The 26,406-nt window shown below is 42.7% G+C and overlaps 1 protein-coding gene across 3 annotated transcripts in view; it reads left to right on the forward strand.

Moving 5' to 3' along the window:
- The window catches only part of SPAG17 (sperm associated antigen 17), a 245,908-nt gene that overhangs the window by 120,762 nt on the left and 98,740 nt on the right, over positions 1-26,406 (forward strand). For 2 of the 3 annotated variants that reach the window (XM_054042535.1, XM_054042544.1), the window contains 6 exons: positions 6,904-6,965; positions 8,843-8,947; positions 14,638-14,792; positions 19,245-19,435; positions 19,752-19,837; positions 24,274-24,516. In XM_054042535.1, coding sequence (XP_053898510.1) covers positions 6,904-6,965; positions 8,843-8,947; positions 14,638-14,792; positions 19,245-19,435; positions 19,752-19,837; positions 24,274-24,516 — 842 coding nt within the window. The remainder of the gene's footprint in view (positions 1-6,903; positions 6,966-8,842; positions 8,948-14,637; positions 14,793-19,244; positions 19,436-19,751; positions 19,838-24,273; positions 24,517-26,406) is intronic. The other variant, XM_054042551.1, reaches the window with a different exon arrangement.

Consider the following 26,406-nt stretch of genomic DNA (forward strand, 5'->3'; position numbering starts at 1 on the left):
TTGCCGCCCTTGATCTGCAGGACACCTACTTCCACATTCATTTATTCGAGGGGCACAGGTCTTTCCTCCATTTCATGGTTGGGCAGGAACACTACCAATTTACGGTCCTCCCGTTTGGCCTGTCCACTGCTCCCAGGGTGTTCACAAAGTGCATGTCTGTGATGGCGGCCTACCTCAGACATCTTGGGGTTCAGATCTTCCCCTATCTCAACGACTGGCTGGTGAAGGGCAGCTCCAGGTCGCAGGTGCGGGATCACGTGGTGCTCCTCCTGTCCACTTGTGCCACCCTGGGCCCGTTGGTAAACCACACCAAGTCCATGTTAGTCCCAGTGCAGCGCATAGAGTTTATCAGGGCAATCCTGGATGCAACATCGGTCAGGGCCTCCCTCCCACCGGACAGATTGGAGACCCTAAAAGGATTCAATCAACACAGTCACAAGGTTCCCCGTGACCACAGCCAGAGCATGCCTCCAGCTCCTGGGTCACATGTCGGCGTGCACATATGTGGTTCGCCACTCCAGACTCAGGATGAGGCCCCTCCAGTTCTGGTTAGCCTCAGTGTTCTCCCAGTCCAGAGACAGGATGGACAAAGTCCTCACTGTGCCCGAACCGGTGATCATCTCCCTACAGTGGTGGTCCTCCCCAGGGAACATGCTCCATGGGGTTCCATTCAGGGGCAAGCCCCCATCAGTGGAGCTGGTGTCTGACGCATTGGACCATGGGTGGGGAGCCCATGTGGGGAACGTTCAGACCGAAGGTCTGTGGTCTGCGCAGGACCTTGCCCTGCATATAAACGTCAAGGAGTTCAAGGCAGTCCGTCTGGCATGCCTGGTCTTCCACTCGCACCTGGAGCGCAGAGTGGTCAGGGTTCTCATGGACAACACGGCCTTGATGTTTTACATCAACAGGCAAGGCAGGGCCTGCTCCTCTGTCCTCTGCCAGGAAGCCCTCAGGCTGTGGGACTTCTGTGTAGCCCACGACATTTGCCTACAAGCCCACCACTTACCAGGCGCCCGGAACTCGCAGGCGGATCGCCTGAGCCAAGACTTCTCCTCTCAGTATGAGTGGTCACTACACCCAGAGATGGTGCACAGGATTTTCCAAGAGTGGGGAACTCCCCAGGTGGACCTGTTCATGACTCAGCAGAACCGCCGGTCTCCCCACTTCTGCTCCAGGGGGGTTTGGGTGTGGGCGTCATCTCCGATGCCTTCCTCCTATCCTGGTCAGGCCAGCTTCTCTATGCCTTCCCCCCGATCCCGTTGATTGGCAAGGTCTTAGAGAAGATAAAAACGGACAGGGCCCGGGTCTTCCTGGTTGCCCTGGCATGGCCCAGGCAACATTAGTATGGGACTCTCACAAGCCTGGCAGTCGCCCCGCCATTGCCATCCCGCCTGGACCTGCTCTCCCAGGACCAGAGCCGCCTCCTCCACCGCAACCTAGCGGCACTCCACCTCATGGCGTGGCTGCTCAATGGTTAGGCCAGGAGGAAAGGACATGCTCGGAAGGGTGATTCCGTGACAACTGGTGGGAGAAGTGGGATAAACTGCACCCCGTGGACAGAGCAACCTGCAGTACGTGACTGGGGAGCAGTAAAACGAAGGGGGATTAGCGAGAGATGGGCATGCTGAAGGCTCCAAGAGGTGCAGTTCCAGGAGGTGGAGGAGCTTATGGCTTAACCCCAAGAGAGAGTGGACCCCCGAGAAGGGCTGTCGCACTGAAGAGGTTCCTCCCAGGGGTCGTGGGGAGCTGAGACAGCACAGGTCTATGAGTCCATGACCACTTGGGAACAGTGTGGAGATGGCCTATAACCATCTCCTTAAGAAGGACATTGTAGAGCTGTGCAGAGAGAGAGGGCTGTGCCTTGAAAAGCTCACTAAGGCACAGCTGATTGCTCAGTTGGAAGAGGAGGATTGCTCTAAGGAGCCGATTCCTGACCCAGCTGGGGCCACGAGAGAGGCTGGGAGCAGCCAGGCAGCCCCAGGGCCCGCATCAGCTCCTGACCCAGCTGGAGCCGCAAGAGAGGCAGGGAGCAGCCGGGTGTCCCGGAGACCCATGTCCCCAACCAGCAGGGGGTCTCCACTGGGTTCCCCGTCGGTGGATCTGAGATGGATGGAATTAGATCTGAGATCGAAGGAGTCAGAGGACCATGAGAGACAGGGAAGGCATGAAGCAGAACAGCAGGAGAGACAGAGGCACCATGTACTGGTGATGGCTGAGCTGAGAGGCAGAAGGACCTACCCAGGGGTGAGTGGGGATGGACCCTGGGGTGTCAATTCCACAAGGAACCTTAGCTAACAGTCAGTTGGCTTTTAGCTCATGCGGTAGAGGCTCATGCACTAAGCTCTAGAGGTCCCCGGTTCGATCCCGCCCGCTGATGACTGGGGTCTATCGGTGTTACACAGACATAGGAGGGGTTGGGCTGGCTGGTAATTGGGGTTCTCCAAGATATCGGCAGTGACTTCCTGTTGGGGGATGACTGTCTCTCTTTGGGACAGGATCCAGGGCCTGCTCCTGTAACAGCCGAGGATTTGAATTTGAATCCAGGGAACCAATTGGCTGAGACTGAAGCGGTCAGTGAAAATGCAAATGACCTGGCTGGCAGGGGGAGGAGCTGCTAAACTCGGGATACCTGCTTGTCTGTAACCAGAGCCCTGGAGCTGAGTGAGACAGAGAGATACTTCCTACCCCCCTGCACATGGGGGAGGTGGCTCATGGTGGCTCTGATGCTATGAGCAAAGCAGTGGGCTCGCTGCCTGCCCTCACTGGCACAGCAGGGGCAAAGCTGAGCCCAGGAGGATTAGAGACCCCAGCTAAGTGTGGGGAACCACAGCCAGGGCAAGACACCTACTAACCAGGGCTGCCTTGTCCAGAGGTGCAAAAGGTCCAGGACAAGGACAAAGCAGCCTTCAGACACCTGCCTGTCATAGAGGAGCCTTTTCAGAAGGTGGCCCTGGACTTGGTGAGGGACGAATGGGAGGGGAAGACTTCCCCTGATGGAGAATCAGTGCTGGAGTATGTACTGACTTTCCTGGAAAAGTTCGTTGTGCTCATGGGTCTGGCCAGGGAGAACCTAGCCAGGGCCCAAGGGAGGCAGAAGGTCTGGTACAACTGCTCAGCCTATGGCACCGGGGACCAGGTGAGGGTTCTCATGCTGGTGAGGAAAAATAAGCTGCAAGCTGCCTGGGACAGGCCCTTCAAGGTGAACAAGCAGTTGAATGAGGAGAATGATGTGGTGGAACTGCCCAACCAGACTCACAGGGGAGCAAGTCAACATGGAGCCATACTGTGACGGGAGAGGCTGGTACTGGCCATGTGTGGCCAGTGGGAGAAAGGGGAAGATCCCCTGGTGGGTCTCTTCCTGAGACAGGAGCCGGCCCCTTGCTGGAATAAATTCCCCTTTCTGACCAGCTAGCCCCTGCCAAGCAGGCAGAGATCAGAGAGGTGCTGCATTCGTACCAATAGCTGTTTTCCAACCGGCCTGGGCTCACTAACCGAGCTGTCCACTGGGTGGAGACAGGAGCCGGCCCTCCCATCAGGTGTTCCCCATTCAGAGTAACTGGGAACGCAGCCCAGGCCCTGGAGGGAGAGGCTATGCTGGCTTTCGGGATGATCCAGCCATCCACCAGCCCCGGGGGCCCCTCCCGTGGTGCTGGTCTCCAGGAAAGATGGGTCAATCTGATTCTGTGTGGCCTAACAGAATCTCAATGTATGGTGCCTGCCCATACCTAGGCCTGATGAGATCCTAGACAAGTTGGGGGCGGTCTCGATACCCCATGACTAGGGATCTCACCAAAGGCTACTGGCAGATGCCTTTAGATCCAGATGCCAGGTTGAAACCTGCTTTTGTCACCCCTTTGGGGTTGTACAAGTCCTTGGTCCTACCTTTCAGGCTCAAGGAGGTGCCGGTCACTTACCAACGCCAGGTGGATCAGTTACTGAGGGGGATGGAGAATTCTGCCCTAGCATACATTGATGATATTTGTGCCATTAGCCAGACCTGGGAGGACCATGTGTCCCAGGTGAAAACAAGGCTGAGTCGCCTCCAGGATGCAGGCCTGACTAAAAGCTGGAATGTGCAAGGTGGGGATGGGAGAGGTGTCGTACCTGGGCCACAAGGTGGGGAGCGGCTGTCTAAAGCCAGAGCCAGCCAAGGTGGGGGCAATCAGAGACTGGCCTTCTCCCCAGACTAAGAAACAGGCCCAGGCCTTTATTGGGATGGTGAGGCACTACCGGAGGTTTGTGCCCCACTTTAGCTCTGTGTCAGCTCCCATCACTGAGCTATGCAAGAAGGGTAAGCTAGACAAGCTGGTCTGGACTGAGCAGTGCCAGAGGGCTCTCTGCATGCTGAAGAAGGTCAAGGACCCAGGCTCTTAAAAGGCTGCAGCTGGATCTATTTGGGCGGCACTTCACTGTGTACCTGGACCACTCGCCCTGCCGTCGCTGCACCAGATGAGAGGGCCAATGCCAAGCTCCTGAGATGTAGTCTGTCCTTCCAGGATTATGAGATGGAGGTGGTCCATGTGCTCCCCCAGTGTCCTGACTGGCTTCTTAGGGAGTAGTTCGAGAGCATCGCCCTGGTGACTCCGTGACAATCACCTACTTATTAAAAATCTGTGCCAAGTGCATTCTATCACCAAAGAGGTGTAGGGCCTCCCAGAGAGAGGCAGCATTTTCAGAAAAAGAGACTTTCTACATTAGCAACCCATACTCTCAGATTACATCAACTCATAAACAACCATTTTGACAGATTGCTCAAGAATTGCAGTGCCACTTTTCAGGATCTAGACTTTTGCATCCTTTCTTTCAGAAATCAGCCAAACTTCTTCCAAAATATATGGACTTCAATTACACCAGACCATTGGGTACTAGAAATAGTATCAGTCAGATACTCTATCCAGTTTGAACTAAAAATCAACAAAGAAAAGTCCAGACTGACACCAATACAAAGAATAGAATTTACAGGAGCTGTTATAGATTCTAGAGCTGTTATAGATTCTATAACAGCCAGAGCATATCTGCCTCAGGACATATTCAAGAACATGTCCAGTGTCATATTGCAGATTCAGTCAAATCCAAACACCAAAGTGATGACTTCCCCAAGTCTTCGTGGACTTATGGTACCTTCCTTGCATGCAGGTTTGGCTAAAATCAGTTTATGTTCGGAGCAGGCATTGATTAGCTATGCCTCTTTTAGTACCACGAAATGTACTAATTTCCCTAGATTGGTGGGAAGATTCCAAATGTGTGTGAAAGAGGCTAATGTTTGCACCACACCTTCCATCCAGAACCATAGTGACAGATGCTTCCCTCTGGGAGGCACACATGGATCATTGCAGAGTGCAAGGTCTTTGGATTCCAGACAAAAATCAACTGCATATATATGTGTTGCAGGTCAGAGCAGTTCACAGAGCCTGCTCAGTATTCCTTCTATGTATTCAAGGTCAATCAAAGTCAAATCATGACGGACAACACGACTGCCATGTTCTATATAAACAGACAGGGAAGTGCAAGGTCATCTTTGTTGTGTCAGGAGGAAGTTTGACGATGGAACTGATGTTTCCGTTATCAGATATCCCTTACTGTGGTTCGCTTCCCAGGTCTGTAGAATATCTTGGCAGACAGGCTGAGCAAACATTTTTCATCCAACCACGGATGGGAGGTCAAGGACTTGGTCAGACACAGTTTCTTCAGGGATTTTTTGAGGAAAAAATGTTCTGTCTGAAAAAGTTTACTGAGCATTAGTCCTATGACATTTGGATACTGCAATAGAGAAGGAACTGAGTGGCGGCTGGGCCGCTCCATTCTTTATGCTCTCAGTGCAGAGCACAAGGACACTCAAGGCACACACACAGCCCCAACAGAAACTACTGGCCAAAAAACCATGCACATGTGCACTACCAGCAGTGGAATATATACATAGACAACACATTTCAAAGAACTCCAGTTACTGTACTGAGAAGTAGCCTCTCTTACTGTGATCTAATGATAACATAGTTATGAAAGCTCTAATTTCTAGTTGCTTCTTGTAGTGTCCAAAAAGGTGTTGCCATCTGATTGTTACTTAGTGGCCTATGTGAAATGAATATGGTAGCCTGAGTAAAGTCTTTAGTGAACAAGTGTCAAATCATGAAATCACCACCACAATTGTCACTAATTGGCCCTTTAGTTAGCAATCTCAGCAGAGAAGGTGAACAACAAATGGGCCAAGGAAACTGAATACCCTCTTACTCCTAGAGGTGGGGCCCTCATGTTCAGGGCTGAGCACACTAGGAAAGCAGGATGGAGAAGCTTCCACTTCTACCCGTGCTCTACCTAGTCTGTGCACAAATAGAGGGTGTCATGTCTACAGAGCTGCCAGCTTGGCACCTTTCATCACCATTAATTTCAATAAAAAATTGTTTTAAAGGTTTGGATAATTTTATTACCATAACAGAATAATAATGTTGCTTACAGCGTACGTGCTGAAATAAGGCTAATCAAACCTTATGCTTCTGGGTGGAAACTAACTACCGCAGAGTTGGGAAAGCATTAACTCTACTCTCCCTTCGTCCAGCATTATGCGGTTGCTAAAATACAGGATAGGTATTTTCCTCCTTTCTGTAAAGAATCAGATAGTAATCTCTTCTGGTGATGTGATTCTGGACTTGATGAATCGATGGAAGTCCTGTGTTCTTATGATTTTCTGTAGGGTCAAGAATGTGATTGGGTACTTTATCATCATCGAAGCAGGGCCCTTTCCATACTGATAAGGCAAAGCTTGAAGGTATATATGTAGCTTTCTGGAGGTTGAGATAGAATGTGCCCACAACATGTGAATAACAAAGAGGAATAAAGTAAACAACAGAATCACAAATTCTGAAATATCTGGAACTCTAGCATGTTTCTTCTCTGTTCAATTTCCAGTGCATATAGAAAAGAATGAGAAATGTGGAGGAGACGGTCTGACTGATCCTCTTGTAAACAAAGTAAGAAATTAGTTTCTTCACTTCAGAGATGAATAGTATAATGAATGGAATAAAGTATGTTCTATCGTGTGGCTTGAAGGAATATTAAGGACTGTACAAAGTGAATTCCTCTTGCTGGGGATTCTTCATGAATCTCCATGTGCGTGTTAATTTTATTTAGGGCTATCAAGCAATTAAAAAAATTAATCACGATTAATTGCATTGTTAAACAATAACGGAATACCATTTATTTAAATATTTTTGGATGTTTTCTACATTTTCCAATATACTGATTTCAATTACAACACAGAATAGAAAGTGTATAGTGGTCACTTTATATTTATTTTTTATTACAAATATTTTCACTGTAAAAAACCAAAAGCATGCTCCACACCTCGTCCCTCTCAGATTTTGGAAGGCACTTCTGATTCTTAAACCTTGGATCAAGTGCTGTAGCTATTTTTAGAAATCTCACATTGGTATCTTCTTTGCGTTTTGTCAAATCTGCTGTGAAAGTGTTCTTAAAGCAAACATGCTGGGTCATCATCCGAGACCACTATAACATGAAATATATGGCAGAATGAGGGTAAAACAAAGCCCAAGCCAAAGACATACAGTCTCCCCCAAGGAGTTCAGTCACAAATTTAATTAACGCATTATTTTTTAATGAGCATCATCATCATGGAAGCATGTCCTCTGGAATGGTGGCCAAAGCGTGAAGGGGCATACAAATGTTTAGCGTATCTGGCACATAAATACCTTGCAACGCCGGCTACAGAAATGTCATGCGAACGCCTGTTCTCACTTTCAGGTGATGTAAATAAGAAGCAGGCAGCAGCATCTCCTGTAAATGTAAACAAACTTGTTTGTCTTAGTGATTGGCTGAAAAAGAAGTAGGACTGAGTGGACTTGTAGGCTCTAAAGCTTTACATTGTTTTGTTTTTGAGAGCAGTTATGTAACAAAAAAATTCTACATTTGTAAGTTGCACTTTCATGATAAAGAGATTGCTCTACAGTACTTGTATGAGGTGAATTGAAAAATACTATTTCTTTTGTTTATCATTTTACAGTGCAAATATTTGTAATAAAAATAATATAAAGTGAGCAGTGTACACCTTGTATTCTGTGTTGTAATAGAAATCAATATATTTGAAAATGTAGAAAAACATCCAAAAACATTTAATAAATGTCATTGGTATTCTATTGTGTAACAGTGCGACTAATCACGATTAATTTTTTTTAGTTAATCATGTGAGTTAACTGCAATTAATTGACAGCCCTAATTTTATTATATTTTGGGATAATACCCAAAAGTCCAGTTGCTTTAAAGTACTGTAAAATCAGCCCCTTGCAATTCTGCACTATCCAAGAAACACGGTGGAGAGGGCCTTCTCATGCCAATGCTGTGCTACTTATTGAGTGCAAGAGATTAATTTTAGAGTAAGAGCTTAAGAGAGATTGCCAAACTGTAATCTCACCAACAGACTGTGTGGTTTGGCATCTTCACAAACATCTGTCTGCCGTTTAGCCCTAGATAAGTAAAGCCATGTTAAAGTGACTTCACAAGACCTGTCTGTAAGTCTGTAATTGCTTACAGCACTCAGAAGCATATAACCTAACAATAGAAATATTTAGATTATATTGACTATAAAGCAGTCAAAGGCAAAATCTTTTTGTCAATTTTTATTCTAAACTAAAACATTGCCATGTAGATGTACACATGTGCAGCTTTATGCAGTTAACTATGATGCTGCACTGGGCGCTGTCTGTTCTATATTCTATTCTACCTCGTGCTCCTCACTGTAGTTAAGTCAACAGAATTACATTCAGTTTAAAACAACTAAATACTAAAATACTGATTTGTTATTGTTTTGATGTACTTTGTGGTTAAACAACAGAGGTATGGCCCGGAGACAGATTTAGTGGAAATACAAAAGACTCAGCAGCGGCATTTGACAGACTGGAGTTTTGCTGAACATTATGAGCCACGTCTTCTTCTTCAGGTATTTATGAGCTGTGATTCTCATAGGCACAATAGGTCTGGAGTCTGGTGCATAGAGTGCTAGTAACAGGATACAGAGCATTTTGTGTATTATGTGTAGTGCTGGGGAGGATCTGGTGGTCGTGGTACACATAGGTACCAACGACATGGGGAAGGATAGGAGGGAGATCCTGGAGGCCAAATTTAGGCTGCTAGGTAAGAGATTGAAGTCCAGGACCTCCATGGTAGCATTCTCTGAAATGCTTCCAGTTCCACATGCCGGGCCAGTTAGGCAGAACTGCAGGGTCTCAATGTGTGGATGAGACTGTGGTGTAGGGAGGAGGGATTTAGGTTTATTAGGAACTGGGGAAGCTTTTGGGAGAGGGGGAGCCTATACAGGAAGGATGGGCTCCACCTAAACCAAAACAGAACCAGATTGCTGGCGCTTAAAATTAAAAAGGTGGTAGAACAGTTTTTAAACTAAGGGCTGGGGAAATCCAACAGGTGCGGAGGAGCATGTGATTCGGACATCCCTTGGGGAAGATCTATAAATTGAGATTCCCTATGTCCTAATAAGGAGGAGAGGATGGAAAATGATAAAATACAGGGAGGATCTGATGAGAAAAAGTCAAATGAAAAAAAGTCCCATTCAATTACGTCATGCAATAGGGGACAGCCAAAAAATGACAGGTTTTTAAAATGCTTATATACCAATGCTAGAAGTCTAAATAATAAGATGGGTGAACTAGAGTGCCTAGTATTAAATGAGGATATTGATATACTAGGCATCACAGAAACCAGGTGGAATGAGGATAATCAATGGGACACAGTAATAGCAGGGAACAAAATATATCGGAAGGACAGAACAGGTCGTGCTGGTGGGGGAGTGGCACTATATGTGAAAGAAAGCATAGAATCAAATGAAGAAAAAATTTTAAATGAACTAATTTGTATTATAGAATCTCTATGGATAGTAATTCCATGCTTAAAAAATAAGAATATAGCAGTAGGGCTATATTACAGACCATCTGACCAGGATGGTGTTAGTGACTCTGAAATACTCAGGGAGATTAGAGAGGCTATTAAAATAAAAAATATCAATAATAATAATGGGGGATTTCAATTATCCCCATGTTGACTGGGTACATATCACCTCAGAAAGGGATGCTGAGATAAAGTTTCTTGACACCTTAAATGACTGCTTCTTGGAACAGCTGGTCCTGGAACCCACAAGAGGAGAGGCAATTCTTAATTTAGTCCTAAGTGGAGCACAGGATCAGGTCCAAGAGGTGAATATAGCTGGACCGCTTGGTAATAGTGACCATAATATAATTAAATTTAACATCCCTGTGGCAGGAAAAACTCCACAGCGGCCCAACACTGTAGCATTTAATTTCAGAAAGGGGAACTACACAAAAATGAGGAGGATAGTGAAACAGAAATTAAAAAGTACAGTACCAAAAGTAAAATCCCTGCAAGCGGTGTGGAAACTTTTTGAAGAACCATAATAGAGGCTCAACTTAAACGTATACCCCAATTTAAAAAACATAGTAAGAGAACCAAAAAAGAGCCACAGTGGTTAAACAACAAAGTAAAAGAAGCAGTGAGAGGCAAAAAGGCATCCTTTAAAAAGTGGAAGACAAATCCTAATGAGGAAAATAGAAAAGAGCATAAACTCTGGCAAATGAAGTGTAAAAATATAATTAGAAAGACCAAAAAAGAATTTGAAGAACAGCTAGCCAAAGACTCCAAAAGTAATAGCAATTTTTTTTAAAATACATCAGAAGCGGAAAGCCTGCTAAACATCCAGTGGGGCCACTGGACGATCAAGATGCTAAAGGAGCACTCAAAGATGATAAGGCCATTGTGGAGAAACTAAATTAATTCTTTGCATTGGTCTTCACTGTTGAGGTTGTGAGGGAGATTCCCAAACCTGAGACATTCTTTTTGGGTGACAGATCTGAGGAACTGTCCCAAATTGAGGTGTCATTAAAGGAGGTTTTGGAACAAATTGAAAAACTAAACAGTAATAAGTCTCCAGGACCTGATGGTATTCACCCAAGAATTCTGAAGGAACTCAAATGTGAATTTGCAGGACAACTAACTGTCATCTGTAACCTATCATTTAAATCAGCTTCTGTACCAAATGACTGGAGGATAGCTAATGTGACGCCAATTTTTAAAAATGGCTCCAGAGGTGACCCTAGCAACTACAGGCCAGTAAGCCTCACTTCAGTACCGGGCAAATTGGTTGAAACTATCGTAAAGTACAAAATTGTCAGACACATAGATGAACATAACTTGTTGGGAAATAGTCAACATGTTTTTTGTAAAGGGAAATCATGCCTCACCAGTCCACTAGAATTCTTTGAGGGGGTCAACAAGCATGCGAACAAAGGAGATCCAGTAGATATAGTGTATTTAGATTTTCAGAAAGCCTTTGACAAGGTCCCTCATCAAAGGCTCATAAGTAAAATAAGCAGTCATGGGAAGGTTCTCTCATGGATTGGTAACTGGTTAAAAGATAGAAAACAAAGGCTAGGAATAAATGCTAGAAATGCTCTTCTCTCTCATTTCCAGGGGTCTGTACTGGGCCTAGTACTATTTAACATATTCATAAATGATCTGGAAAAAGGGGTAAACAGTGAGGTGGCAAAATTTGCAGATGATACAAAACTACTCAAGATAGTTAAGTCCCAGGCAGACTGCAAAGAGCTACAAAAGGATCTCACAAAACTGGGTGATTGGGCAACAAAATGGCAGATGAAATTTAATGTCGATAAATGCAAAGTAATGCACATTGGAAAACATAATCCTAACTATACATATATAATAATGGGGTCTAAATTAGCTGTTACCACTCAAGAAAGAGATCTTGGAGTCATTATGGATGGTTCTCTGAAATCATCCACTCAATGTGCAGCGGCAGTCAAAAAAGCGAACAGAATGTTGGGAATCATCAAGAAAGGGATAGATAATAAGACAGAAAATATCATATAGCCTCTATTTAAATCCGTGGTATGCCCACATCTTGAATACTGCGTGCAGATGTGGTCACTTGATCTCAAAAAAGAAATATTGGAATTGGAAAAGGTTCAGAAAAGGGCAACAAAAATTATTAGGGGTATAGAAAGGCTTCTGTGTGAGGCGAGATTAATAAGACTGGGACTTTTCAGCTTGGAAAAGAGGCGACTAAGGGGGGATATGATAGAGGTCTATAAAATCATGAGTGGTATAGAGAAAGTAAATAAGGAAATGTTATTTATTCCTTCTCATAATACAAGAACCAAGGGTCACCAAATGAAATTAATAGGTAGCAGGTTTAAAACAAACACAAGGAAGTATTTTTTCATGCAACACACTATCAACCTCTGGAACTCCTTGCCGGAGGGTATTATGAAGGCTAATATTATAACGGGGTTCAAAAGTCAGCTAGATAGATTCATGGAAGGTCCAACAATGGCTATTAGCCAGGATGGACAGGAATAGTGTCCCTAGCCTCTGTTTGCCAGAAGCTGGGATTGGGTGACAGGGCATGGATCACTTGATGATAACCTGTCTGTTCATTCTCTTTGGGGCACCTGCCATTGGCCACTGTCAGATGACAGGATACTGGGATTGATGGACCTTTGGTCTGACCCAGTATGGCTGTTCTTATATTCTTATTTTACTGATAGGACACTGATTCAGATTTGGCCCTGATAAATGGTTACCAAAAGCCATTATTCTTCAGCTGCTTTTTGGTGACTTTTACTAAATGAGTTTGTCATTTTAATCTATTTTGTAATTTTGTTCATGACTCAAAAACAGCATTGCAATTGTCCATTTTAGCATTGGAGCCCAGACTGAACATGTGATAGAAGGGACTTTCTTTTTATCCCTAGGATTGGCTTTTCCGTGGCAACAATGACATTGGCTGCAAGGGTTAGGAACGCTTCCCTGCATCCATTTTATGAATAAATGGAAGACTTTAGTGTTCATGACTGTCAGCAAGAACAAAGGGTCCTGTCCTTCAAGTTCTCCATGTGCAGTACTCCCATGGATATGAGAGACCCATAATAGAAATAGGATAATGACTGATATTTATCTTAAAGGAAAGACAAAACAAGAACTGTAAAAGATTAATCAGAGTGTAGTACTGCAAATACATTGTGGTCTGTTCTTTCCTCAATGTACCCTAGGATTGTGCCTGTTAGGAATATCCCAGAGTTGTACTAACCCAGAGGGTATGAGGAGGTATTCTGCCATGAACCCCAGGGGGAGTAGAGATGGAGCAGACCCTGTGCTCTGTTGAATTACAGAGACTGTAGTTCTGCTTAGCTTTTTGTACTCTTCCCACTACACTGACCACACATGTAAAGACCAGATAGAATCTGGTCCTAAATTACAGTACATGGGAAATCCTACTAATGCAATGGACCTTAGTATCTATACCACTGGTAGTAATTAATAAAGATGGTTATAAAATGTCCATGAAAACAAAATTTCAACACAAAATGGAAGTCTTGTAAAAACTTTTCCTTTTTCTCATCAGCTCTAGTAATTAAATTTCTTCATTAAAATTGGCACATAACATTTCATTTTCTATATGGAAAGCAATATACTCTCTGCCACACCTTTATATATCCTTTTGCATATTGCTGTTAATTAGTTTTCTTTTGTAAACTGAATATTCAGTTAACTAGAATTTATTTCATAAAATAGATTCAACCCAATAATTTGATATATGAATGAATTTCAGTTCCATTTCAGCTCTAGCATTCTGCAAAAATGATAGCATATAAAATGAGATAAAATTACATTCAACATAGAGCCAGTACATGCATTAAAAAAGGATGCACAACACAGAATGGGCTAGAAAAATTTACTGGAAAGCAGTAAATCTGGAGAACACCAGCAGTGATAGCACAGTGAATTTGATACAATATGAACTTATAATGTGATATAGCCATAAAAGAAGTAAATTTATTTTCTATCTGCATATTTGTAGGCAAGGGGATGATACTTCTTTTCTGTACAGCTCCAGCCACACCTGAAATATTGCATTCAGGTTGCATCCCAAAGAGATGGGGGTGGGGGGTAGGAGAAGATCAAGTTATGGTTCCTATGAATTTGCTAGTGGGGTTGATTGACTGCATGGGTATAGCTCAGGGGTCGGCAACCTTTCAGAAGTGGTGTGCCGAGTCTTCATTTATTCACTCTAATTTAAGGTTTCGCGTGCCAGTCATACATTTTAACGTTTTTAGAAGGTCTCTTTCTCTAAGTCTATAATATACAACTAAACTATTGTTGTATGTAAAGTAAATAAGGTTTTTAAAATGTTTAAGAAGCTTCATTTAAAATTAAATTAAAATGCAGAGCCTGCCGGACTGGTGGCCAGGACCCGGGCAGTGTGAGTACCACTGAAAATCAGCTCGCGTGCCGCCTTCAGCACACATGCCATAGGTTGCCTACCCCTGGTATAGCTAGTGGCACTCCTTAAATGCATGTGGTTGTGGGAATACAGCTTCTACATGACCGGGGACTCTAGAAAGACCTTCTGTCTGCTGGAGGCAGAATGCCTTTTGGTGCTTCTGGTGTAGTGAGGCTCTGTGCCATCCCTTACTATGCGACATCCCTACAAGGCACAATCAAGCCCTCTTGTAGGAGTTGGGGGTGCCATTTGTCTATATGGAGGATGTGTCTTAAGTATTAATTTCTTTTCATTTTCAGGTTTTACACAATGCAACCCAACAATACAGGTGTATTGATTCCTATTACCACACCCAAGATAACTCTCTGCTTATAGTCCTTCACAATCCAATGAACCAACACCGTCAGTGCAAGGAATCCTGGGATATTGCAATGCACTCTGATGTTGGATTCAGGTAATACATTTTTTTAGATGTTATCTTCAAACAGGCATTTTAGCTGAAAGCCTGGCAATGGAAAAGGACCTTGACATAACAAGCACTTATGAAATATGGTGGCATCAGAAAAATCAATGGGTTAACTGTAATACCTGGCAATAAACGGTTCAAGAAGAAATTACTAAGTCATTAGGGGGCAGGGATTGGGGGCATAGTAATATCACTTTATCTAAAATATACGACAGACAGTACTGAGGTAAAAAATTCTGAGTGAATAGAGCCACCCCATAGAATTTGTATGCTTATAAATCACAAGTCATAAGAATACAAATATGTTAATAGGGTTATATACTGGCCTCCATATCAGGAAAAACAATATTGGGGGCACTATTTTGAGGGAGATCAAAGAGCCAGCTAAATCTAATTAAACAAATCAGTTCCTTCAACTACCCATATATGAACTGGTCAAGTGTCAAAACAGAACAAGGTTTACAGAAGCAATTTCACAATACCTTAAACAATTTCTTCTTGGAACACCAAGTCATAGAGAATACAAACAAAGGGTCTATTCTTTGTCCCTAATTAGTTTCCACAACACCTGATTTTGGTACTGTGGTTCAGGGGTAATCCAAACAACAGAGTAGTCAGTGAAAAATGTGAGATTCTCTGTGGCATGGTTTGCAAGGATTTGTGGAGTCTTGTAAAGATAACCATACTATAAGTGGGGTAGGAGGTACTCCGTGCTTATACAGAAAAAGTGTGAATTTTCTGTCCCAGCCCAACATGTATTTCTTTAAGGAAACAAGCAAAAGGAGTAGCAGCTATTGAAATAAAATAAAATATGTCCATTTGTCCTGGTTTTTCAAGAAGAGTCTCTGTTTCATATGATGTCTCACTATCCTTGGAGCATCTTTTGAAATAGCTGAAATGTCATAATTTTTCATTCTAGCAGTTAATTTTTTTTTATAACTACAAAATGTTTGTTCACATTATATCACTATACCAAGCAAAACTTGCTCTGTGTTAGTCAGGAACAGATCATCCAATGGAATGAGTGTTCTTCAAACATTTCTTCGCACGGATCCTGTTGTAGGTGTGTGTGCCCCATGTGCATGAACTCAGAATGTTTTAGCCAGCAGTATCTGTTAAGGCTGCATATGCATCCTGCACACCCTCAGGTTCCTTCTCTTGAGGCATAAAGGATGGAGAAGCCCCAACCGCTACTCAGTTCTTTCCTACCACCCATGGCAGCATGTTGAAGAGGTACAGTGTCTATCTGCTTCCCCATAGCCTGTTACATTATGTTTAGAGGTTAGCAGTGTGATCTTTTTTTTTTTTTGTAATTCTTCGTAACTAGTAAGTTTCATTCAAGCCCATTGACAAAAAAGAGAGACTTTTAATTTGTTTTGAGTTTCCACTTGGTACCAAAGATCTGATGGATGAGATGTTGTCTCCAGGCTTTAAAATCTGTTCTGCCTGCTGGGCAGCAATGCCTGCAAACAATGGACTAATACATCATAGATCCCCAGCAAACATTCATTTTGCAAATCTTTCTCTAAGTGCATACAAAAAGCTCATGATGCCCGTCAGAAATTATTTTTAATGGAAAGATCAGTGAAATATGTCTCTGACTCTGAGTTCCCTCTTTGAAGGCAGTCTGCTGCTGCTGCTGCTTCAAAACCAGTTTCTGTCAGTGCTTCAGCTACTAGAGATACTCTGCCAGGAGCTAAGAGGTCATCCAGCTCTAAGAGACCTTGTGCTTCTCAGAAACTTATTGAACCTTCTCTTCAGATCAGTCAGTGGATCCTGTTCCTTATTCTCTTATTTTCTGCTCCTTATTCATCTAGATCCAAATCTAGAAATAGGTCACTTCCTTCTAAGGAGTCATCTAAGATACCGCAGTCCTCAAGCAAAGTGCTCCATCAGGAATTTCAGCAAGAACCTCATACTGAGTAGGGAGATCTTGTGAAGGAGTATGGGGAGCAACCTATCCCTTTGAATGTTTCTTCTTCATAACCAGATAAAGTTGTGGCACCATCTACTTCTTCCACAGTTAATGACTTTAAGGATTTTAGGACCTTCTTAAAAAAATGGCGGATACTCTGGAGATATCCAGGAAAGGTCAGACAAGTTATTTGATATTCTGCATCTGGTCTCTCAGGGTCACTTGACCATTCCTATAAATTAGGGTATCCTTGAACCAGTCAAGGATTTGTGGCAAACTCATGCATCCATTTCTGTTACATCAACAAGAGCAGGTTGGAGATAACAATTTTCTCCTACAGAGTATGAGTACTTTTTTAACAAAAACATCCCTGGATCTTTAGTTGTAGTGGTGGATCATGAAGGGGGGGAGGGATAGCTCAGTGGTTTGAGCATTGGCCTACTAAACCCAGGTTGTGAGTTCAATCCTTGAGGAGGCCACTAGGGATCTGGGGCAAAATCAGTACATGGTCCTGCTAGTGAAGGTAGGGGGCTGGACTCGATGACCTTTCAAGGTCCCTTCCAGTTCTAGGAGATGGGATATCTCCTTTGATTTAGAAAAATCTAAGCATCAGGGTTTGGAGGGCCAGTTGGTGGTGAAAATCGTATAACAGGCCTTTTTGGATGTTTCTGACACTGTGTCAGGATCAATGGCTACTGCAGTCACTGTGCACAGAACATCATGACTACAGACTTCATCCAGAAGTAGACCAAGCCATAACTGAGTACCTTCCTTTTGAGGGCTGTGTTTTTTAAAATCAAAGACTTAAGAGATGCTTTATTCTTTTAAAAGACTTCAGGGCAACACTTCGGTTTCTAGGCCTACATACCCCATTCCAGAAGAGGAAGCAAAGTAGACCTCAGTCCTTCTTGAGTGAAGGGCCTCCATCATCCTTGTATTCATGCCAACAAAAGGCTCCTGAATTTTACAAGAAAGGACCATATTTCCAAAAGAAAAGTGGCTCTCCTTCATTTACTGTTACTGCATACTCATCATCGGGCAAAGGTTGCAGGTTTGATGCTGCAGTTAAGAGTCTTGGACCAGTTTGTGAAGGTCCGTACATCTTTTCCCCTGCGTTTGGCAACCTCCTTCCTTTTTCTGCAGATTCATGGATTGCAATTACTACCAACCAGTGTGTCTTAGAATATCCAGCAACGATATTCAGTATAATTGCAATCTAGGCCACTCCACACACCCTACCCAATCCCTTTTCATGAACTCTTTGCATGGGAGCCTGTCTTGTATGGAGACAGACTCTTCTTCAATGGGGTGTAATAAAGATGGTGCCTCCAGCATTCTGCAGCCAGGTATTCAATTCCCACTACTTCCTCATTCTGAAGAAGAAAGGGGGTTGGCATCTTATATTAGATCTCAAAGACATCTCAACAAATTCATCCATCACTTCAAATTTGACTCTTTAGACAATAATCCTCTCTCTAGATCCCATGATGTCATTCACAACATTTGATTTGCAGGATGCTTGCACGTGTCAATCTATCCAGCCCACAGGAAATATCTACATTTTATGGTCAATGGCCTTCAGTACCAATTCAAAGTCCTACCATTTGGTCTCTCAAAAGCGCCAAAAGTGTTTACCAAATGACTCTCAGTGGTAGCAGTTCATCTGAAGAGACAAGGCCTTCAATTGTCCACATATGTTGATGACTGATTGATTTGGGGGCACACATCACAACAGGTCACCAGAGATGTTCACATGGTTCTCCAGATGTTTTCCTGACTTGGCTTCAAGATCGGTTGAGACAAATATACTCTCACCTTTACTAAATTGATAGAATGTATAGGGGCAAGATTGGACACCTTCCTTGAGAAGTTTTGTATATTGAGTGATCTTATTTCAAACCTGCCTTACATGACCCCACAAGTCAGCAAGACTGTGCCACCATCCTCAGGATGAGGTGTGCTGTGTAAATTTTCCATTTATCTTACAGCAATTTAGTTCTATCTTTTATGTGTCTGTGTAAGTTTGATTAGAATTTGGTGCTTCATATATACAGAGGGTGGTTAAGTGAACAAATGCTAAGGGCAAGTATAAATCAGGAGTAACTCTAGTGAAGTCAATAGAATTACAGTGGTTGTAAACCACTAAGAGGGGAGAATCAAGATTTTGAATCTTCTTACTGACCCTTGTTAAGTTAAATTAATTAATGGTGATTTATGGCTAGCTGAATTTTTTTTTTTTTTTTTTTTTTTTTTTTTTTGGCAAATGATGCTTTTAACTCAAATGTTAAACATAAAATGTAGTGAGCAAAGATCAATAAGACAAAGATAAAAATTCCCATACAGAAAAAAAAACCTGGTAAACTCTACCCGACTCTTAAAGATTATGGTAAAATGTTCAGATAGCAGCTAAAAAAACAAGACCATCTCTAGTGAAAGGTAGAATGAAAAAGATATTGTTTGATCCAATATCATATTAATTAATACAGTATTTTCACTGTTAATAGAAGTAATATGTTTCTTTTCAGAAACTATCTGGAGCTGGTGGCCAACTCAATTGAAGACTGGGTGACAAAAGAAGAAACCAAATATCAGGAAGAAAAAATGGCTAAGGAACTGGAGAGCCTTAAACTAGCTAAAGGCATGACAGAGAGACCTCCTGAAGATAAACCTTGTGCCTCCACTAGCAAAAAAGCTGCATCTCCTAACAAAACAAAAAGTTGGTGTCTTTCCATATTTATCCCAGAAAACTGATTCCCAACCCTCAAAAGTTTGAGTTTTGCTCAACTCACCATTCTGCAAGGGAACAACATACCACCAAACAACCTTAACTGTGCGTTAGCATAGGGTTTTGCCATTGAATTGTAATACAATTAAATAATAATTGTGAAACACCAGTGTATCTGCCCTTCTAACCTTCTGACCAGAGAAACAAGGATTTTAAACAGAGAATCCATCCTGGACTTTGCACTGAGCCAGACTTATTTTATTTTATTTTGGCAACATATTTATTGTTCCCCTCTCATTTCTCAAAGGCAGTACATCAAGACCGGACAGTAAAGCAGAGGTTACACCGGAACTTCCAGAAAAAAATCCTTTTGTCAGAGAAGGCTCCCTCAAGGTGAGACAAGAAAAGCAAAAGTCCAATAGTCCTTCCCCAGTTGGTGGATTGGGATGTGTGAGGGGGTCCTGGCCCAGATGGCAGGAGGGATCAGGGTGGATGAGAGGACCCTGGCCCAGCAGGCGGGGGGGATTGGGTCGTGTGTGGCGGCAGGGGGATCACAGTGTGTGAGGGGGCCCTCCCTGTCTGTGGGGATGGGATAGACTGCCCCACAAACATCTTCTCATGCTTCAAGCTGTGGATCCTGGTCTCTCCCAAATCCCCCTGCTGGGGCTGGGCCCCTTCAGCCTTGATTCCTTCCCCTTTCCCCCACGAGGACAGGGGTGTCTTCGTCATCCCCACACACACACATACCTGCTAATGCTCCAAATGGCAGATCCCAATGTCAGCTCCTCACCAGGCAGTGCTGCGATGGCTTCCTTGAGCCTGCCAGGGGCCACTGTGGGGAGGTAGGCTGGGGCTCCTAATCACCACATATTGTAATCACTGCCCTCCTCTCCCCACTGGCCAGATAGAAAGCAGCAGCCAGGGCTAGGCTTAGTGCGGATCAAGACAAGCCCTAATCATCTAGTCTGACCTCCTGTATAACACAGGCCACAGAATTTTCCCAAAATAATTCATAGAACAGATCTGTTAGAAAAACATAAAATCTTAATTTAAAAATAGTCAGTGATGGAAAATCCACCACAACCCTTGGTAAGTTGTTCCAATGGTTAATTACTCTCACTGTTAAATATTGCCTTATTTCCAGTCTGAATCTGTCTAGCTTCAACTTCCAGCCATTGGACCATGTTATGCCTTTCTCTGCTAGGCTGAAGAGTTCATTGTTAAATATTTGTTCCCCACATAGATACCTATAGACCAGTAGTTCCCAAACTTTAACAAACTGTGAACCGCTGTCACCAAAATGTCAAGTCTCGTGAACCCCCTCCTAAAAAAGAATATTTCCAGGGATTTTCTCCTTTACCTGAGTATAAATTATAAAAGCAGTGATCTTGGAAATATAAAATTTGTCTTTATGACATGCTTATTGCACACTATTTATTATTAATTATTATTTATCATTACAGTATTTTTATTACATGAAAACGGCAACACTCTTCCAAGATCTCACTTTTGTAGCTTGTATCACTTTGAATAAGCTTGTTATAAGACAAGGCTCCTATGTTTCATCAAGAAGTATCAGATGTGAAACAGCATGAAGGTATCTAAGAAGCCAACTCAAAGAGTTCCTCTTACACAAGCATTCAGGTCTTGAGCAGTCCAGGCAAACAATGCACATTATAACAAAGCTTAAAAGTGTTCTTCATAATAATTTTAAAAACAACACTAGCAACCTATTTAATTTTAAAAACAGCAAAAAATATCCACCTCCCTTTCCATTTCTTATGAGGAGTCTTGAAGTTTAAATCTCCTCAGTGTGATAGATAGGCTTGCTTTGATCTGCTTAGCTCTTGGAAGTCCCCAAGGCTCCAGGCTGCTGGTCCCATGTTGCCCGGAGTCCCTAGGGACAGCTCTGTCTGCTAGTAAGGAATTTTTTCTCAAGAACCCCCTGTAACATTTTGCGAACCCCCAGGGGTTCATGAACTCCAGTTTGGGAACGATTGCTATAGCCTGTAATCAAGTCACACCTTAACCTTCTCTTTGTTAGACTCAAAGAGCTCAATATATTTAATTTATCACTATAAAAAATGTTTTCTAATCCTTTAATTATTCTTGTTGCTCTTCTCTGGAGGGTTTCTCTCCAGTTTATCAACATTATTCTTGAATTGTGGGCACCAGAACTGGACACAGTATTCTAGCAGCGGTCACACCAGTGTCAAATACTAAAGCAAAATAACCTCTTTACTCTTATTCAAGATTCTCCTGTTTACGCATCTAAGGTTTGCATTAGCCCATTTGGCCACAGTATCACATTTGGAACTCATGTTCAGCTGATTATCCATCATGACCCCCCAATATTTTTCAGAGTCACTATTTCTCAAGATATGGCCTACATTCTTTGTTATATACATTTACGTTTAGCCAGTTAAAATGTACATTGTTCACGCCCAATTTACCGAGCAATTCATATCAGTGACCTATACTCTTCATTATCTACCACTCCCCCAATTTTGTGTCATCTGCAAATTTTATCACTGATGATCTTATGTTTTCTTCCAGGTCATTAATAGCAGTGTTAAATAGTGTAGGGCCAACGACCAATCCCTGCAGAACCCCACTCGAAACAAACCTGTTTGATGATGATTCCCCATTTACAATTACATTTTGAGACCTATCATTTAGCCAGTTTTTAATCCATCTGATGTGTGCCATGTTAATTTTGTAAATTTCTAGTTTTTTTAATCAAAATGTGGTACAGTACCAATCAATTACCTTACAGAAGTCTAAATATATTACATCCACACTTTTACCTTTATCAACCAAACTTGTAATCTCATCAAAACAAGATATCAAACTATGTTAATTTGCATTAATTATATTACTCTCCTTTAATTCTTTATTAATTAAGTCCTGTATCAGCCACTCCATTATCTTGCCTGGGATCGATGTCTATCATTTCTATCTAGTAATGAACCAATACCATTTTTAGGATTCTTTTTTCCCCTAAAGTACTTAATAAACTCATTTTTATAGTCCTTAATTCTACATGCATGGATTTCCTATGTCCCTTTGCTTCCGTTCTCAATTTTCTACAATTCCTAGCTTCTGATTTATATTCATTACTATCCGCTTCCCTTTTCTTCCATTTGTTATATGTTAATTTTTTTATTTATTTTCTTTATTTTTTTTTTACAGCTGCCTTCATTTCGCTTCTAAACCAGGTTGGTTTTTTTAACCAGTACAGACATCTTCTTCAGTTATGGGATTGTGGCTTTTTGGGCACCTAGTAAAGTGTTCTTAAACAATTCCCAATTACCACTCACATTTTTTCTGATTATAATCTTCCTCCTAGCTGATTTGGCTCATAATTGTTTTCAGCTTTGTGAAACTGGCCCTGTTAAAGCACTGAGTATATACATTATTGGTCCGGACTTTATTCTGTTTGCACATTATAAATCTAATCAAGTCATGAAAACTTGTACCTCAGTTACCATTAATTTTTAGTTCTGTGATCAGTTCCTCTTTATCTATTAAAACAAAGTCTAATATAGAATTCTCCCTTGTTGAATTCAACACTTTTTAAGTTAGGAAATTATCATCTATACTATTTAGAAATTCCTTGGATGTCTTCCAAGGATGAAACTTCTAGCACATTGTCACTCAAATTGAATCCCCCATGATCACGCAGCATTTTTTCCTACACATTATAGATAGGTGCATAAGGAGCTGACTATTCTGTTCCCTAGTGTGATTTGGTGGTCTATAGCAGACGCCAACTAATACCCCATTTTGTGTTTTATATGTTAGCATGTTGATTCATGAGCATTCAAGATCATTTTCTTCCAAGTGATCAGTGACTCTGACTCTATTGTCAAAACAGTGTCACTTCCCGTTCCCTTTTGCATGCTTGCTCCTTCTTAAGTAGGTTATTACCATTGATTTTAACGTTCCAATCATGGGAGAAATCCCAACAGGTTTCAGTAATACCAACTAGATCAAATTTATGCTCATAAATGAGGAATTTCAATTCCTCTTATTTTTGACCCCTACCATTCGTGTATAGGCAACTGAAGAATTTCTTCTCTACATTTCTTTGGGTTCCTTGACTAATTTTGTTCCCAACATCCCAATTTTGTGCTAACTTAACACTTATATCTTCCCTTTTTACCCTCCCCTTTTGTTGTTAGTTTAATGCTCTCCTGACTACTCTAGCCAGCCTGCCCCTGAGGAGATTGATCCCTCTTCTACTGAGGTGGAAGCCATCCAAAATATACAGGTCCCTCTTTCCACAGAAGGCTGACCAATGTTAAAAACCAAAACCCTACACCACTCATCTAGCCAGCATTTCACTTCCAGAATCTTCTGCCTTCCTTTTCTCATGAGTCACAAAGGATCTCAGACAAGATCGCTTGGACATTCTTCTTCTTCAGCATGCTTTTGAGTTCCCTGAAGTCATGTACTATCTGCAAGATGACCATCAATGCAGTGTCATATGAACTACAAACATTAACTAGTTAACTCATTTTCTTGGTGCCCAACTTGAGTAACCCGATGCATAATTTGCAGAAGTTATGAGCACTCACAACTGCAGCCGAATTTGAGAGTTGTGCTTTGAACATACTAAGTGCTATAAAAATGCAAAATATTCTGAAGAATCCCATTGACTTTCAAGTTACCTAGGTGTTTTTCAAAATTTTACTCTGTATCACCATTCATAGCCATTTCAGGAGGCTGAATTAAAGTTGCAAATGGAGAGTTTTTTATAGGACAGTAAGCATCTTTTGATTAAAAACAAGACCATAGTTACCTGAATTCTTAACTTTTTGTAATAGGCTTGGAAGGAAGAGCATGATCGACTACTAGAGGAAGAACGACTAAGGGAAGAAAAGAAAGCCGAGAAGAAAGATAAGTCAGGTGGTAAAAAGAAAGGACAGAGCAAGGAGATACCAGTGCCTGATGACAGCAAGGGGTCCAAGACAAAATCTTCCAAGGAGAAGTCTAAAGATGAGACAGCAAAAACCCCTGAACTTGAGGAGCATAGTACCCCAGCACTACCCTCTGAGAAAGTTTATGAGGTGAGAAGTCACATTACAGCATCATATTAGAAAAGGGTTAGGTATTTAAACTGTCAAGACTCCATTAGAGCTATCGTCCAAGTGTGAAACTGGAGTCAGGGACAAGTTAACCCCAATTGTGTCTTGTTTAACTTCATCATTTAAGCAGCTGACCCTTTTCTGACAGAGTTCTTTGTACTGTTTGGACATCTCATAAGAACATAAGAACAGCCGTACCGGGTCAGACCAAAGGTCCATCTAGCCCAGTATCCTGTCTACCGACAGTGGCCAATGCCAGGTGCCCCAGAGGGAGTGGACCAACAGGCCATGATCATCTTTTTACAACTGAACTGTTCTTTTTTCTTGCATTGCTTGGATTTTTTCTACATGTGAAATGAACATGAGTATTGGAAGGATTCCCCCTTCAAAGATCTAGGCCTTGATGTGACAGAGTGGTAAGAAGGGACCCACAGAAAGCCCATTGCAGCTCCCTGATTCAGGGCTGCCTGGACCTCACACAAGTTTGGGCTGTAGCCCTAACTTACAGCACTTACTCCACAGTGCAGGATAGGGCATAGAGGAGTTTCACTATGTCTCTTCCTACCGGTCTCAATGCTGACCTGTCCTCAGAATTCCTTACACATATCCTCCTGCTGCATACACTGGCAGAGAATTCTCTTGCAAATAGGCAATGCTCCACCAGTTAACTCCAGGCAGTTTAAAGCCCCCATGTACTGCTTCTGCCTGCAGAATTTGACTCCCTTGATTCTTGGAGGGTGACAATTCTATTTATGTCACCACCTGAGTAATGGAACTGCAGAGCCACAAAACAGTACTTCAGAAATATATAATATCTCAGTCTGAATTTGCTTGAGATCCCTATTCTAATTCTTCGCGATTTATGGCTGAGCATCTGAATGGAATGGTTTAACACTCTGATAGTATGTCTACACAGTACACCCTGACTCAGGTTTAAGCCCAAGCAGCATTTCCATCCACACAGAAATCAGTCTGATTTGGGCCAGGAATCCCTCTGGACTCAGGCCCATGGTCTCTGCAAGGGTGGTGGTGGGTCAGAGCACCTGTGACGTGGGTCAAAGCCCAGGCATTTTGCAGTTTGGACACAGTTCAAACCAGGTCACCAGACGCAGGTCTGGAGAGTCCTCCAACTGTAGCAATCTTCAAGGGCTGTGTTTCCCAACTCTTCTATCCCAAAACTTCTCGCTCACTTCCAAGGAGCTCAAAGAAAACTCCTGGTTGAAATGCAGCTGCTCAGTGTTTAACCCTTCACTTCCATGTGGAATGCTTAGCTGGAAATACAGTTAACCCTCATATGAATTAACTATGACCAGCACTAAGAAGAAGTTCTGCATTGTGTGCTTCTAGCTGTCCAGAGGAACACAGATGGATTCTGGTTAACCTCTGATCCAAGGCAAGCAAGACATTCAACTTCAGCAAGAACACAAGAGATGTCTAGAAAGCTACATCCAAGCAGCTGACAGTGTTGGATCTCAACCACACAGCTAAACAATGCAGAAAGCAAATCAAGCAGCTGAAGACAGACTACCTCAAGGTCAAAGATTCTAACAGCATCTCTGGGAACTCACGGTCTTCCTGCCTCTTTTACACTGAGGTCACTGTGGTGCAAGACAATCTGCTGAGCAGTGATGGCACCCTCATAACCCCCCCGCCCCTCCAATCACAGGCATTACCAGAGGAAAGCCAGCCACCAGGTGAAAGGCAAGAAGTTATCCTGGTGTTGAGGCTGGTAACCAAAGAGTTCATACTGCTGGAGCAGCTACAGCACATCCTGGGTCTATACTTGGAGGAGCTGTTTGGGGACAGCCCTGGGTAGCAACCTGCTGCAGAACTGGCATCAGAGCAAGTGCAGAGCCTGGTAAGTTTCTGCCC

This window comes from Malaclemys terrapin, chromosome 1, assembly GCF_027887155.1.
Source record: "Malaclemys terrapin pileata isolate rMalTer1 chromosome 1, rMalTer1.hap1, whole genome shotgun sequence".
NCBI classification, from domain to species: Eukaryota; Metazoa; Chordata; order Testudines; family Emydidae; genus Malaclemys; species Malaclemys terrapin.